Source organism: Phyllobates terribilis, unplaced genomic scaffold (genome assembly GCF_046119375.1).
Source record: "Phyllobates terribilis strain yellow unplaced genomic scaffold, ASM4611937v1 Scaffold_1__5_contigs__length_1240528914, whole genome shotgun sequence".
Taxonomy (NCBI): Eukaryota; Metazoa; Chordata; class Amphibia; order Anura; family Dendrobatidae; genus Phyllobates; species Phyllobates terribilis.
The window spans coordinates 163,894,232-163,910,166 of NW_027362761.1; the positions used below are offsets into that span (position 1 = coordinate 163,894,232).

At 39.4% G+C, this 15,935-nt stretch overlaps 1 protein-coding gene across 1 annotated transcript in view; it reads left to right on the forward strand.

The window, feature by feature from the left end:
- The window catches only part of PUM3 (pumilio RNA binding family member 3), a 96,468-nt gene extending 87,789 nt beyond the window's left edge, over nucleotides 1-8,679 (forward strand). The window contains exons 15-18 of the mRNA XM_073652487.1: nucleotides 993-1,215; nucleotides 2,860-2,947; nucleotides 5,421-5,511; nucleotides 8,495-8,679. Of these exons, the coding sequence (XP_073508588.1) occupies nucleotides 993-1,215; nucleotides 2,860-2,947; nucleotides 5,421-5,511; nucleotides 8,495-8,627 (535 nt within the window). The 3' untranslated portion in view covers nucleotides 8,628-8,679. The remainder of the gene's footprint in view (nucleotides 1-992; nucleotides 1,216-2,859; nucleotides 2,948-5,420; nucleotides 5,512-8,494) is intronic.
- Nucleotides 8,680-15,935: the final 7,256 nt, after the last annotated feature.

Consider the following 15,935-nt stretch of genomic DNA (forward strand, 5'->3'; position numbering starts at 1 on the left):
TGATTAAAATGATGCCGGAGGTGAAGAAATCCGTCTTGTGGTTCTTGTGTAATCAATGTTTGCAGCTTTGAGCTAATGAGATTCTCGTGCTCCGGGGAGGGACTGTAGGCAGGGTCTTTCCTTGGTGTTCTAGGACAAATCAGCAAGATAAGACCTGTCCACAGGCCGCCCTGAAGCACAAGTATGTTCCTCATCATAGAGAGAGACAGATGGGGTGGGCAGGCCTTATCTTGCTGATCTGGCCTAGAGCACCAGGATAAGACCCTGTCTACAGTCCCAGACAGGAGCACGGGGCGGGACTAGCTGCAGGCCTGGGTCTGGATTTTATACACCGTGGTAATGGGACTGAATAAAGAATTCATTAAGAGGTGTGCCAATACTTTACTTTTTAAGATTGCAACTGACTTATAAGGCACCAGTTCAGTGGCTCAGTCAGGGGTTTATGTCCAAACCACCCTGCAAAACTGGATTCAGGCGTATTCACTGACGGTGCCATAGACTATAATGGTGCCGGCAGAGCGAACGTACACTCCGACTTACATCATTTTCGGGCGTGTACGCCTACTGGAGGCAGACTCTCAGACATAGCACACTGCGTCTGGGTGTTCGTCTCCAGTGGGTGTACGCGCCCGAAAATGCTGAACAGAGCGCACGTTCCCTCTGTTGGCACCATTATAGTCTATGGCACATACGAATTCCGTTTTGCGGTGGTTTCGAGCGTAAGCCCTGACTGAGCCACTGAACCAGGTGCTTGAATACAGTATGACAGCTCCCTAACCAAATATTATGTATTACAAACTGCTGGCATAGCAGGCAAAGTGATACTAAAAGCATAACCCTCTCTGGATTCAGATGTAGTGGGAACGCTGCACAGTGGCCGGCTGGTTATAATTGAATCTCTGCTTCACTGTAATTTGAAAAAAAAACCTGGTGACTTTTGTCCTTTTAAACACTTCCAATTTGCTTTTGTTACCTTTGTCCTTTCCTTACAGCAAAAAGGATCCTGCGGTGCGACACCGGGAGCTGCTGGAAGCTGTCTCAGAGCCATTGCTAAAGTACCTTGAGGAGAACATACAAGATTTGGTGTTACAGAATGCAATGTGTACCATGGTGACAAATACTTTGTTATATGCGGAGGGGGACTCTCAGACTGTCATGTCTGCAATTGCCAGTATAGCTGCCAAAGATTTTGTACCAGGTGGCAAAGATGGAGAGGTATTTATACATTTTTGTTTTATTGCCTGCAAGCTAACTCTTGTGTTTCTTGTTAGATATAGTGTACTTTCTTAAAGTTAAAGGGGTGGTCCCAAGATGAAATACTTAATTACTTCCCGTCCGCCTACAGGCTTTAAGGCATTGTGTCTTACAGTTCCAGTGAAGTGAATGGGATTTATGGAAATTTCCTGCCCGCTGTACTTCATTTACACTCAGCGTGAACTGACCAGTGGTGCGAGTTTGAAATCTGCAACATGTGTTTTCACTGCGTTTCCGATGCTGAAACACATTAAAAATGCATGTAATTTGCACAAGACTGTAACAATTAAGTTTTGTCAGTCAAATACCAAGAAATATCCAAAACAAAGCAGCTTTATTTAAAATGACATACCAAAAAGAGACAAACCGCAGTGTCAAAACACGCGATAAAGGCATTTAAAAAAAAAAAAAACACCCAAAAACGCAAGTACCCTATATTGCCTTAATAGTGCAGAAATGCTGCCGAAAATCTTCAACAACTAAAATGTCATTGCAAAATAGAGCAGCTGCACACAATTATTAGACGCAGCCAAGCTCTCCATAGAGAAGGCAGGAACGGTTTATTACCGTCTCTGTATTCCCGAGTGCTGTAAACACAACCGCTCTGTGTATACAGTAATAGGAAGCACTAACTGCGCTTCCTCCTCCCAACCCAAGGGTCTAGGGAGGGAGTATGAGCTGCTAGGTCATGCCAGGAGGCTGCATTTCCACTGTAACTGTAGCTAATGTTCCCTGCAACTGGAGCGGGTATATCAGGTAAAAAAAAACTATTTCAATGAAGACATGCCCTCCAAGGGTCTTTTTGACCTAATGGGGGGCACAATATGAAAAATAGATAAAAAACAAAAAAATAGGTAATGAATAAAAAGAAAGCCACTGGTAATCCAAATTGATGTTACTAACCACAACCCCATAAAAAAAAGTGTTCGATGTATAAAAATAATTATTAGTGTATTTCTTTAGTCCTTTGTGGTCATAAAAAAAAAATGAAAAACATGTGTTATTCCTTTATTTTCCTACCAATATCCCCTGATGACAGAAAAATCATAGATGATGTAAATGACATCTTTGTATGTATCTTAGTGCATTCAGTGTGCTGCTGTATTCTTGCACCTGTTCACATATGCTTCATTCTGTTTGGAGGTGCTGGTCAGATCTATCTTGGGTTTTTTTAATAATGTAATATCTAGATATGGGAACAATTATTTTATAAGGATACCAATTGAAAAAGTGTAATATTTTGCAGAATCTAATGGAAAAAAATAGCCTGGCATAATAAATCAAATACCTTGAATATAGATATTTGACAGCAATGAGATGTTAGTATCAACCTTTTTAAACTTCTCTTTTTCTTAGTTTATCTTGTAACTTTGTGGTAGTGTTTATTTAATACTGCATATTAAATTTTGCCATTCCCAAATGTTGGCGTACCTTTCAAATTAATTGAAATACTATGTAGAAAACAACACTGGAGGCTCCTTATAGAATCCCTTACTGTGCGACATTTGTTAGTGCATCAAAGAAAGATTGGTTGCATGTAGCATTTGATGTAGACGCAGTATCCCCCTTGGGTTTGAGCGTAATCTTCATTGTGGTTCTTTAAAGCTTCACATTGCGGAGCACCCTGCTGGTCACCTTGTGCTGAAATGGTTGTTAAAGCAAGATAAGGACTTAAAAGAACATGGTAAAGAAGGTAAGAGATTGCATGCTGAATGTCTTTGACTTTTCTAGAATGTATCCGGTATTCCGGTACTGCGCCATGCTTCCAGCAGACCCTTTCATACTGTTACTGCATTCTGTTTATACTTTTGGATGCAAACGTTACAGCATACTGTTCACATTTATATAGTTTATATATTATTTTATTTATTCAGCCACCTAGTGAAACATCTTCAAAGCCACTGCTAGAGGATATGTTTGTGCAGTCTGTAGTCACTCCACAGAAGAGACTACTGCTTTAAAGTCTTTATGGACATTTACAGAACTTTCTGTCCATTCACAAGGCAGAAAAGGTGCATGTTTTCACACTGGGCTGATCAAATGCCAGGTAGCCATCGCATTTAGATATGTTTCTCCAGCTTTATTTTAAGGATTTCCCTGGGGATTTTTTTTCTCACCTCTGACTTATTTTGCAATCTTTTTAATCCTGGAGTGGGGTAATTAACACCTAAATTTGACAGTCTTTATTAATGTTGATTTACCCTTCTGTGAGCTATCTTAATCAGGCTCCGTTTGGCCTAACGGAGTTTTACTTTTTTGTTTTTCTCATGCCAATGTTTGTTGTATGGTGGCACACCCCCCTCATTGTTCGGGTTTCTTAAGACAAACTTCTTTGATATATTGTATTGTTTTTAATGTCGCCAATTTGCCATTTCTCCGATTTCTTTTACTGGAGCCAGTCTCTGAATGAACATTGTTGCTTTTAAAATAACACTTTGTCCATTAAAAGATTGCGCTTTATGCTAATCAGGAAAATTTAGTTAATTTAAAATGTTAGTAAATTTTGCCTAAAGAGTACAATTTCAAATACAGTCATCTCACTTTGGTGAAACTTGCCAAATTTCTAAAAGATACGCCTGCTATTCCCATCCATAGATTTGCAATGTTATCTGCACCAGTTTCGGACGTGAATCTTAGTAAATCTGTTGGTTAGTTGGAGGCTGACGCCCTCTCTTTTAGCCACAAACACTTTTCTAATCACTTTTAAAAAGTTTTCAGAAAAGTGGAAAACAGAAAAATTTGCAATTGTAAAACACAATTTGACACTCTTACTGATTTATGGCAGTATTAGGATGTAAATTTACCCATTTCTGTGCATATTCACCGTTCTCAACGACAAAATATAATGTTTTGGCACACAAAATTAAGATGGACTTGACATAGATAATGTAGATGCTATTTATAAAAGCATAAGACACCTTGCTGCTCTACATTGTCACATGAAACTCATGAAGCATCATTGTGCAATCTGAAAAGAAAATGATTTTAAACAAATCTTGTACAGTGTTTCCAATAATTACAAATACATTAGACACACCACCACTCTTCGCTCTTGTATGAAACTCCTTTTAAGCATCCTTATACAATCAGGATTTTTCTTTTTTTTTTTAACCTGGAAAAAATGCACGTCTTATACAGATCTCCAGTCAGTGCCTTCATCCAGTTACACCTATTTGTTTGATGGAATTAACTTTTGCGAGGCTCTGCTTCATTTCCAGATTCTTGTCAGATTTCTGAGCAGATCTTAGTTGTTATAAGAGATAAAATAGACTAAGGCAGGTCCACTTTCTTACAGGATTTTCGTGCTATTTCTGTTCAAACCTCAGTTCAAAAAGATAAATCTGTACATCGTTCAATCCCATTACAAGATCTGAATTCCAGCAAGGTTTATTCAGTGTACACAGAAAACTAAAGTCCAGATGTAGCTTAAAACATTAAAGACAGCAGTTTGCCTTACAGAATCTCAAACCAAGGTTTCGCCTCATGGCTTTGTCTAGGGCATAAACTGCATTAGCCTACAGTTTATCTCTTAAAACAACTAAGATTTGCTCAGAAATCCCACAAAAATCTGGACAGGAATCAGAGTCTTGCAAAAGCTAATTCCTCAAACAAATCTGTGTAACCAGAGGACGGCAGTGACTGGAGATCTGTATAAGATCTGTCTAAGCATTTTTTCCAGGTAAAGGGAAGAAAAATCCTGATTGTACAAGGATGCTTAAGGAGAGTTTCATGTGAGCGTAGAGTGGTGAGGTGTCTTGTGTGTTTATAATTATTTATTTTGAAAAGAATATCTTGGATTCCAGTTCCGGACCCTTGCCCAGCTTTGTTGATTGCTGCAGGTTTTGGGCCCCAAAATATCATATCCTCCAATATGCACATCAGGTTTAATGGCACATTTCAATAGGTGGAGCTTAGTGTCCATGTTTGACCAATAAATAAAAAACCACCTTTAGAAGCAACATGTGTGACGCAGAACGGCCACAGTGGTGAGTTTTGTGAGGAGGGAGCCTTACAAGCCTGCTTACCCCAAAGGTCATGGAATTGTTGTATTTTTAATGGAATAAAAGCTTCAAAAATGTATTAGTGTGTGCCATGCTTATTCTTGGACTTTTGATATATTCATGTTTTACTCAAAGTAACTGTATTTTTTATTTTTTTCTTATCAGCATCTTTTGCTAGAACATTGGTAGAACACGTCAGCATCAAGAACCTCAGCACTTGGGCAAAAGTAAACCGAGGGGCCATAGTCCTTTGCTGGTAAGAGTGCCATCTAGAGTGTTGTATAAGTAACATTTAATTTTACCTGTAACATATTTATGTCTTTTACTGACTTTAAAGGGGTTGTCCGGGCTTGTGATGAAAGTCTGCAGTCAATGTATAGTTGCAGAACTCTGAATCCTGACTGCGTGTGCTGTGCATGCTGTCAGGATTCTCGAGTATTGCTTGTGAGAGCGGGTGGTCACGTGGCTGCAGTTGTGAGATTTACATACTTAGTCATGTGCTAACTAGTTGCTCTCATCCTCTCTCAGTAGAAGTGCACTGAGAGAGGCTAAGAACATATAGTAGGAATGTGAGTGGACGATACAAATTGCATACCTTCCGGCAATATGACTGCCCGCTCACTCTGGCAATACCGGAGACTTTGCAGACTTTCATGCTAAACTTGGATGACCCTTTTAAGTACTTGCTACACTTTTAGAAAGCTTTTGGCATATAAAGGTATGTGAGACTCCTTGGTCAGTGAAAAATTTGTGCATTGACCCCCAGCAGTCTCTACATCAAAGAGGAGCAAGTACTGTTGTCCTCAGAGACTGAAGATGAGCTCAATAACATGCCTGAGCCTATGTTGAGACTTAGATGAGAAGAGTGTTTCTGCCTTCTAATGTTAGCAAACACTGAGGGTTACCGAACCTATTAAAACTTTTGACATGTCTTTGAGATATGAAAAATTTTGTGAAAGTGATAAATAATCATACAGGTTTTTTTTTGCAAAGTGTGAACAAATTACTAAATGTTTTACGATGTATAAAAATGCAACTGAAACTCAGAAAATACATATCATTGATGATTGGAAAAGAAAATTGTCAAATTTGAGGCAGCAATGGACAAATCTCAATTTTAGGAGCAGATTTTAAAGAATAAAGTAACCTGCAGGAAAGTTTGGTGTCTGGGAGTGTGCTACCATTATATAACTGAAACACTATTTTGGCCCACGTTCACAAACTGCAGATTCCTTTTCAAGTGTGATCTGAAATATCTGTAAAATAGGTCTTTATGGATTTACATCTTGAATTATACTTGTATTTATCTTATATTACTAAATTATTGATATTGGGCTGCATTTGGCACTAAGGTGGGACATAGAGTTAAGTAATTAATAATGAACCAAGAGGTTTTCGGCCCATTTATGATGTCATCCATTGTGGTCAGTGCTAATTTTATATTACAGCATTTTACCAACGCTGGTACTGACCTTTTGGTGAAGACATAAGGAATGGGAATACTGTATTTAATGGACTAGGAAACAAGATTTTATGGAGGTTTTAAGTTTAGTCATCTCAGCATTAAAGGTGTTGTAGGACAACCCCTTCTTGATGTAAATGTTTGGCCCCAATAAAATAAAAAAGCTTATACTCACCTCCCGTGCTGGTGCCGTTCCAGCGGTGTCAGCACTCCCTGTCCCGGGGCCCCTATGCTGTTGTTGTGACACGTGACACCGGCGCCCAATCAGAGCTAGCGTCACTGTCTCCGCCTTCATACGAATTGAACAGGAAGTCAGGGCTGTGGCTGCTATCACTTCCTCTTCATGTTCAATTCATAAGAAGGCGAAGACAGTGACGCTAGCTCTGATTGGGCGCCGGCGTCACGTGTCACAACAACAGCATAGGGGCCCCGGGACAGGGAGTGCTGACACCGCTGGAACGGCACCAGCACGGGAGGTGAGTATAAGCTTTTTATTTTATTGGGGCCAAACATTTACATCAAGAAGGGGTTGTCCTAGTAGCGGACAACCCCTTTAGTCCTTATTCACATATCAGTATTTTGCATGACTATTTGTAAGCTAAAATCAGAAATGGATCCCACAGAGAAAACCCATAAGGGCTCAGTCAGACGGCTGTATGAAACGGACCAAGTTCTTGCCACAATGCACGGACTGGTTGGCGGCTCTCCTGACCCAAGTATGACTGCTGTATAGAAACCTATGAAGCGGTCACACTCTTATCTGGAAAGCTGCATGCCAGCCTGTTTGTTGCAGTCCAATCTCAGTCCAATTTTATGTGGCTGTCTGATTGAGCCCTACCTGAGAGATTCACACCTGTTCTGTGTTTTCAATCCACGCCTGCTTTTGGCTTACAAATGCTGAGTACATGTGGATAAGGCCTTAGGATCAGGGACCTTTTAGACAGATCCGTGTGTTTGAAGAACTACAGTTGCGGATTGAAATTTTCTAGAAATAACATCAGAAACTCATAGCTGCAAATGGAGGAATATATGTTTTGATAATGAGTTGAGAAAAATAAAAGTAAGTTTTAGCTTTGCGAATGTATTTGCTTAATGTTTTCCAACTTTTGCTAGTTATTACTTCTACTTTGTGATTTTAATCGCTCCCCATTTCCATCCATTCATGTGTGTTATGGAGAAGGTCACAAACCATGCTAATTCCAGCTCCATTGAGACCCTGCACTATTCACCTCTCTAATCCTCATTAGGAATGGCTGGCTGAGTTTTGCAAGACTGACCCTTAGGAGAAATGGATCTGGCTCACACAGCGCAGCTAGGAAACCCAGAAAGTTGACTTGTAATGAAGCACAGCTCAGCGTGGGCTTCTACTCTTTGTTCATTGTAATCACCTAGCCCTCTTACTTCTGTACATATTGTTAGGCAGCCGTCATTAACTCTGCTCCTGTTGGCCTTCGCTTATTGTTTAGCTGGTAACAGTAACTCAAAAGCACAGTGTTCTATGGAGCATTATGGTACAGAGTCATTATTCGGTTGGGATTACAAGGTTTAAATATATTAATGTTTTTCATCATTGCACAGTGGCTCGCCTCGCTGCTGTTTGGTTTGTAAATTAAAAGGGACATTACGGCATCTAGCGTGTGCTAGTGGAAAACAGTTCAGCTATTATTTTCCAGAAAAACATGTAGAATAATTGCATGCAGCATCTTTATTTTTTAATGTTGTTTTCCTTGATCTTGCCCATACTTTTCTGATATATATATATTTTTTTTATTTATAGCCTTTTACAGAGTTCAAATGAAGAAATTGCATCCCAAGTTAAAAAAGGACTCAAGGGCATCGTGACCAAACCAAAAAACTCCAAAAACATGAAAGCAATCGAAGCTTTAATAGAAAACTTAAATTCTCCCTAGTTTCAACAGTTTGGACAAATGACGACCTGTGTATTATCTGTATGCTTGGGAAGGACTTGTCAAAATGTTTTATATTTATAAATCTAACTCCTTTACAAACTTTGTTTTCTGTCGTTTATCTCATTGATTTTTTTTCAAGCTACTAAATGTAGGATTTCAGTGTGGTAAACTAATTAAAGGGGTATTCCAGTGGAATGAATAATGTTGTGAGGACTGCCAGCTTGGGGCAGCTAGAGACCGATGGGCTATGGATCACATGTTACTGCGAGACTACTATGTCGAGACTGAAGAAACATAAAGACGGTCTTATCCTTTTAATAAGGAGACATTGATTAAAGATTTCTAAATTTTAATTTTTCTATAAGTTTTAATTTTCACTAATCCAGTTTATACACCATTTTTATTTCCAGGACAATCACCTTTTAAATCGAAACGGAGAATTTTCCTATTTGGTTAGTCCTTTATTTTTCAAGTGTAAATACAGATTAGGGTGCTTTCACCTTGAGCTTATCTTCACATTCGTAGGTCCTGTTGGGGCTCACAAACGTGTGCTTTGCCATCCATCATTTTCAGGCGGACACCCAGAAGGCAGTCGACTACATCTGAGTGTCCGCCTCCATCAGGCGTATACGCCCGGAAATGATGCACGACACAGCACACATTCACCCTGCCGTGCAGCATTATAGTCTATGGCCTCGTCGGCACATATGTCCGAATCCAGTCTTGCAGAGGAGAGGAGTGGGGTTCAGATGCAAGCCCTGACGGGACCCATGAACGTTTATATAAGCGCAATGTGAGAGCACCTTTACAAAATGTTGCCATGGCTGCTTATCATACGGATGTGTCCTCAGAAGATTTTGTGGCTGGAGTGGGGAGAAGGATTGTGCATGTTTCATTTAACCAGATCCTTTGTTCTCAAGGGAGATAAGACACCACCAGAGGTCTCATGCTGCTGCCCATTTCTTTTGTTCTTGAGGGCTACATATTTGGGTGGGGGTGGGGGGTTAAAGTTGCAGTTGTAGGCCGACAGCTATCGGAGTTGTATAGGCAGCTTTAGAAATATCTGGTAAGAAGTTGAAATGTTCTGAACCCCTATAAAAATGGCCTATGTCATTGGAGAAGCAATATGCATGTATATGAGAGGAGTGCCTAGAGCAAGTAAAAGCCATACAGAGTATAATAGATGAATGAGAAACCTCTGCCTGCAGCACAATGATCACACTGCTATAGAAACCAAAGTTCATATTTTTAATCTATGTATGGCATAAGATTAATTAGAACCAGACCTTCTCATCAGTCATTTTAATTTCCAGATGTAGCTCAGTGCCAGTGATTAATCTAAGGAGTGAGCAAGAGACGTGATTAGCCAGCATATATGGATTCTTACCAGATATGATCGATTAAATATATTACACAGTTATAGTTCCTGCTTGGTACGCTTTATTTTAGGTTCTTTACAAGATCTGTTAAAACTAAAAACGGGCAATTATCTGTAAACAAGAATTACAATGATGCTCTTCAGTTTAGAGTGGATCTGTCACCAGACCTCACAATACAAACTATATGCATTATTTAATAAATCTCAGACCTGTTGACGCTGGTGACATTGGACAATGGAGAGCTGTACATCAGGCTACATTGGCTGATATTAAGTTTAAAGTGAAACTATAAGCATGATTTCACCCCTCCACCTCCGAGGATTTACATTCGCATGTAGCTCTTTCAGCGCAAAGTCCAACCATACTGTTACATGGCCAATCTGTTTCTCCGTTGGTGAGAAATCAGCATTTGGATTGATATACAAATGAGGCTGAAGATCTACTGGTAGATCTGAAGCCTCTATCACTCGAGCTCTATTCCCCGCCCAGCACCGCCTCCTCCTGCTGACTGACAGCCTCTTTGCTGTGTGACTACAGGCAAAGGAATTGTCAGTCAAGCAGGAGGAGACTGGGCTGGCTGGAAATGCTGGAGTGACAGCGGCTTCATCGATCTACAAATAGCTCTTCAGCCTCTTTTACATATAAATTCAAATGCTCATTTCAGGTGATGTAAAGGTAATACTGAACATGTCTTTGAAAGAGCTAAATGTGCATATAAATAGTTTGGTAGAGGAAATCCTGCTGACAGATGCACTTTAAACTTTCAAAAAGGTTTATTCAGCTATTTTGACATGGATTTTTCTCAATATGATCAGCCTCAAGTGGTCTAAGACCGTCTTAAATACACACTAAAATAAAAGCTTATACTCACTTCCTTCACCAGCGCTGTACCTGTGATGTCTGCATCTGGTCTCCCTGCGCTCACATGAGACCGCTGCAGTAACTTTATGGCTACTGACCACCTGCAGCCTTTTTGCTCCGATGGGATATTGTTTAGGAGCAGCCGATCCGTGACCGCTCATTGACTGTACCTGTAATGTGACACCATGTCACCTCATGCTCTAGGAACAGCGGTACTGACATCACTGGTATGGAGGTAAGTTTACATTCTTTTTATTTTCTTTGGGGCACTGAATTGATCAAGCAAGGTTTTTCCAGTAGTAGACAAGCCCTTTTAATAATTTGTGCAGTTTCTGTTCTGAAATCTGGTGACAAATCGATTATAAGGCTATGTGCACATGGTGTCAGACGCTAACGCAGCTGCCTTGTTTTCCCTGGCAAAGCTGATTCAACATCGACTGTCTTCTTGAAGCGTCTTGGCTGTCTTGCTTTGGGCAGCTCCGCTGACAGCATCTTTTACTCTATACTATGAAGTATAGAGAGTGGGTGGCTTTCCAGCAGGACCCGCCAAAAGAAAAAGCATGTTGCTTCTTTTAACCGATTTAGGTTTTCCAAACCTTGAGGCTGTGTGCGCCCACGATCAGGAATAGTAGCGTTTTGGATCCAGCGTATTTTCACTGCTTCCAAAACGCTGGGTTCTAATTGTCGCACTTGTGTTTAGGTACATGCGGATTTGCCATATCTAATGACAGTCTATTGCTGAAAATAGGCAGCGGAGAGTAGCTAGTGAAAATCACATGTTGCGGCTTGTAAACCCGCACCGCGAGCGAGTTTGCACGGTGTTACATAGACGCACAGTGGGCATGGAATTCCTATAAACCAGGGCTGTGGAGTTGAAGTCAGAGCCCATTTTGGTGGAGTCTGTATAAAATGGACCGACTCCTAAAATATATAATAAGTTGGGTACAGTAGTTCAATGTTTGTGGGGAATATTTTTTTCATAAGAATTTGGGAAAGTTATGAAATGTCCTATAAATGTCTGTCCTATTCCTGATCTAAGGGTCTAGACTTTTAGCGGAGATGAATCTGTGCTACAGTAAATTTATCACTTAAACATGAGCCATATATGAGGGAGTCGTGGAGTCGGTGTCATGGAAATTGAGGAGTCAGAGGTTTGGCTTACAGACTCCACAGCCCTGCTATAAACCCCATCCACTGTGCTTCTAATGTAGAACGCAGCGTTTTGGACGCAGCAAAAATACGCTACATCCAAAACGCTGCTATTCCTGATCGTGGGCACATACCCTGAAGCGGATAAAAGAAGCGAGTTAGACTGAACATTTGCACATCAAGGTAGTTTTTGACATTGCTGGGCATTATGTACATTTTATAGGGTGCTTTTTCAGACCGAACACGCCTGAGAAAGGTAAACCTGCACATAGCCTAAGGCTCTTTTCCAAAGGACAATGATTTAGCGGATGAAAATTTGTATGAACTTCAGTTATAAACAGACGGTTCTAGGTTTTTGTTATTGGATCAAATAAGATTTCCAATATGGTCTGCCTTGCAACCGGTTGCAAAGAAATATAGAGAAGCCTAATGATTAGTGATGAGCGAATGTGCTCGGATAACGTGCTATCTGAGTATGCTCAAGGTTATCTGAGTATCTTGGGCATGCTCTGATGATGCTTGAGTCCCTGTTTCTTAGGCAATCCCAGCATGTGTTGAGGCCGTCTACAGCCACAAAAGATGCAGCCGCAGGGACTCAAACACATTTTCAGAGCACGCCGAAGATACCCAGATAACATCCGAGCATGCTCCGATAACACCTCATCCGAGCACGTTCACTCATCACTAATGATCTTCTAGATAAGTGTAAACAATGGCTTTGGAGTGTTACTTTTTATCCAATAAAACCTAAAAATCTGTGTTGAATGGAAATGAAAACAACAAATGTAAAACGATATACTTTATTAGAATAATACCAATTGACTAATGATGACCGGTTAAAAAACATGCAAGAGACAATACATTAAAAAGGAAAGAGGCGGGGGGCAGTAAACACCAGGAGAAAGAATAAGAAAAGAGGTTGTAAAACAAATGAAGGGTCAGGGCACACAATATAGACACAAACCTAATAAGTGGTCAATAATTAAATATTAAGTGACAACTACAGATAAGTAAATATGGGATGTCTGAAATAACTGTGCTAAAACAAAATAGGATTGTATCTCTAAGGCCTCATTCAAATGTCCATGTCTCCAGAATGTGGGGTGATAGTTTTCACACGTACTGGAGACACATACACATGTAGACCTATTGAAATTAATGGGTCTGCTCACATAGTGTGTTTCCATGGACCATGTGTCTGTGGGCAAAGCACGCTGACATATGTTTTTTGCACGCCGCACGGGCCACAAAACGTCTCTCACGTTCACAGTGATGACACACGGATGACATACATGTGTCGTCAGTGTGCCACGTACCGGTGCCTGGGAATCAGCGGTACAGTTAGTGCTGTTCCCAGGTGCTGAACACTACCCTCATCATTGTCCCCTGCTAGCGCTAATATCAGCACGCGCAAGTGACAATGTTGAGAGAAGTATTCAGCTCCCGATGTCTCCAAGTGTAAAAATAAGAATAAAATAAAAAAAAAACACATTATACTCATCTTAACACCTAATTCCCTGAAGCCATTGTCCCTGTTTTTTCCAGTACCGGAAATATCAGAACGTATGAAAGAGACCTAACCAATAAGTATAAAGCAGGTGAGTATATAGGCACTAGGAGGTAGAAGGCATCAAATAAATGTACCCATTTTGTTAACAAGAGTGCTAACTAATATAATTCTGCCCATCCAAAGTACAAAATTAATAAACAAGATCGGGTATAAACATGGAAAGATATTGACCTAAATTCATGGTGCGGTATACAGCCACCACCCCACAGTCCGATGCGCGTTTCACACACGCTTCCTCAGGGAGTGGTGCTTTTGTTGCCTTGCTTTTTATTTGCCTACTTGTGGCTTCCCAGATGTAGGTCTAATGGGTACTACTGACACCAGATATATATTATACCATTATTAGAATCTAGTACTTGTATTTTACCACATTCCTGGCTGATAATTTTCAATTGGTATTATCGTTCATCATATGTTTAATTGTCTTAAACCTTGCAGATTAAAAGAAAAATACTATTTATTGTATTTGAAAGGGGTCTGCTTTGTTTCTGTTTTCTAAATTGTATAAGTGAGAACTGAACCATATAATTCTTTATTCTGCCAATGTAAATTATACTTGAAGATGCCCTACAGCATAGAACAAAGGCCAACATTTGTGATGTGAAACCTACTAATCGTGGATTACAGGCATTGCTTGTTTGCTGTGGACTCCTTCAAGCATGAGTTACATTTTGCATCAGAAAAATGAAAAGGGCTCTAGTTCTCTACTACAAGTTATAAGATGCAAATTAGTAACCCCCTAACATTGTCCAATGCAGAGAAAGGTATGATTTTGGCAGACAGGCTACATTTTATCCTTTTATCAATTTAATCCTGATATTAAAATTATCATTTTATGAGTTCATTTTGATATCGATCAGGAAAGTTTTTTCAAAAAGCACTGATCAGCCATTTTGACTTGGATTTTCTAAGTAATGACACCAGCCTTATTAGGCGTAATACATCTAAATAATAGAAGCAGTTTAAATTGTAAAATCTACTAATAGATCTGCTTAAATGCGTAGTACTGTTAATGTATAATACAACTATTTTTTTTTCCAGTTCTGTGTTTGGGAATGGCACACTCAAAAACAAAGTGCCGCTGTGCTCTGAATGCATTAAGGCATATATAAATACTGAATATGTGAATTTTTAATTGCATTTAAGTATTGCAGTTGAAAATGTATATATTCGATATTCACATATACAGTACTGTGCAAACGTTTTAGGCATGTGTGAAAAAATGTTGCAAAGGAAGACAATTTTCCGAAATAGAAGTGTTAATAGCTTACTTTTATCAATGAATAAAAGAGAAATCGAAGTCAAAACAATATTTGGTGTAACCGCTTTTTGCCTTCAAAACAGCATCAATTCTTGTAGTTACTCTTGCACATAATTTTTGAAGGAACTTAGCAAGAACGTAAGACACTAACAGTTAAAATGTTTATCCTTCCGAAAATCCTATATATATTTAGGAACCTCCCTTTAATAATTCCTCACCCGTTTATCCTCAGAATACGAAACCTAATAAACTCATTTATTTGGAATAACAAAAAAGCTAGGATTTCCACAAACATACTTTATAAAAACAAAGCCAATGGCGGACTCGGACTACCAAATATCGCAGCTTATTACTTAGCCAGTCTTATCAAGCAGAGTACTTACTGGTTTAACCAAGAAAATCCACCAGCCTGGATTGACCTGGAAACCTCAATAAAGAATATTTCTCCTCCACGAGAACCACTTTTCAAGTATCTATTTCAAAAAACCTCTCATGACCCAACACACCCGATTTTTCATGCGGCTATATTTGCCTGGAAAAAATTATCAAAACAAAAACAGAACCACATTAGATGCTCAAACAAATATAAATTCCTAAAGAACTTTTCGTTGTCCTTTATTGCCTCCCTATATAAATCTTCAATTCCTGATCTCTGGGAAAGTCGAGGGTTAAAGTATTTAAAAGACCTACATGACGGCACTAATTTTATTCCGTTCAAAACCAGATTTAATTCGACTTCCTCAGACTTCTTTCATTATTCAAATATGAAAGAAATTACTCATATCTTTCTCACAGGTAAACTTTTAATCTCCGAATCCTTATCAAACCTTATCTGCAACCACAATCACAACATTTTTTGGAGTTTGAAGAATATATATAATGGATTTAACAACGACTCATCATTTTCTAAAAACCTGTATATGACAAGATGGGAAACAGACTTAAAAACCTCCTTCCATATTGAACAATGGGAAAATGCATTAGCATTTACACAAGTGTCCAATATCTCTATGCCTCTCCAAGAATCATACTATAAACTTTTTTTCAAGGTGGTACTATACACTAACTAGGCTCTTTCACATTAACCC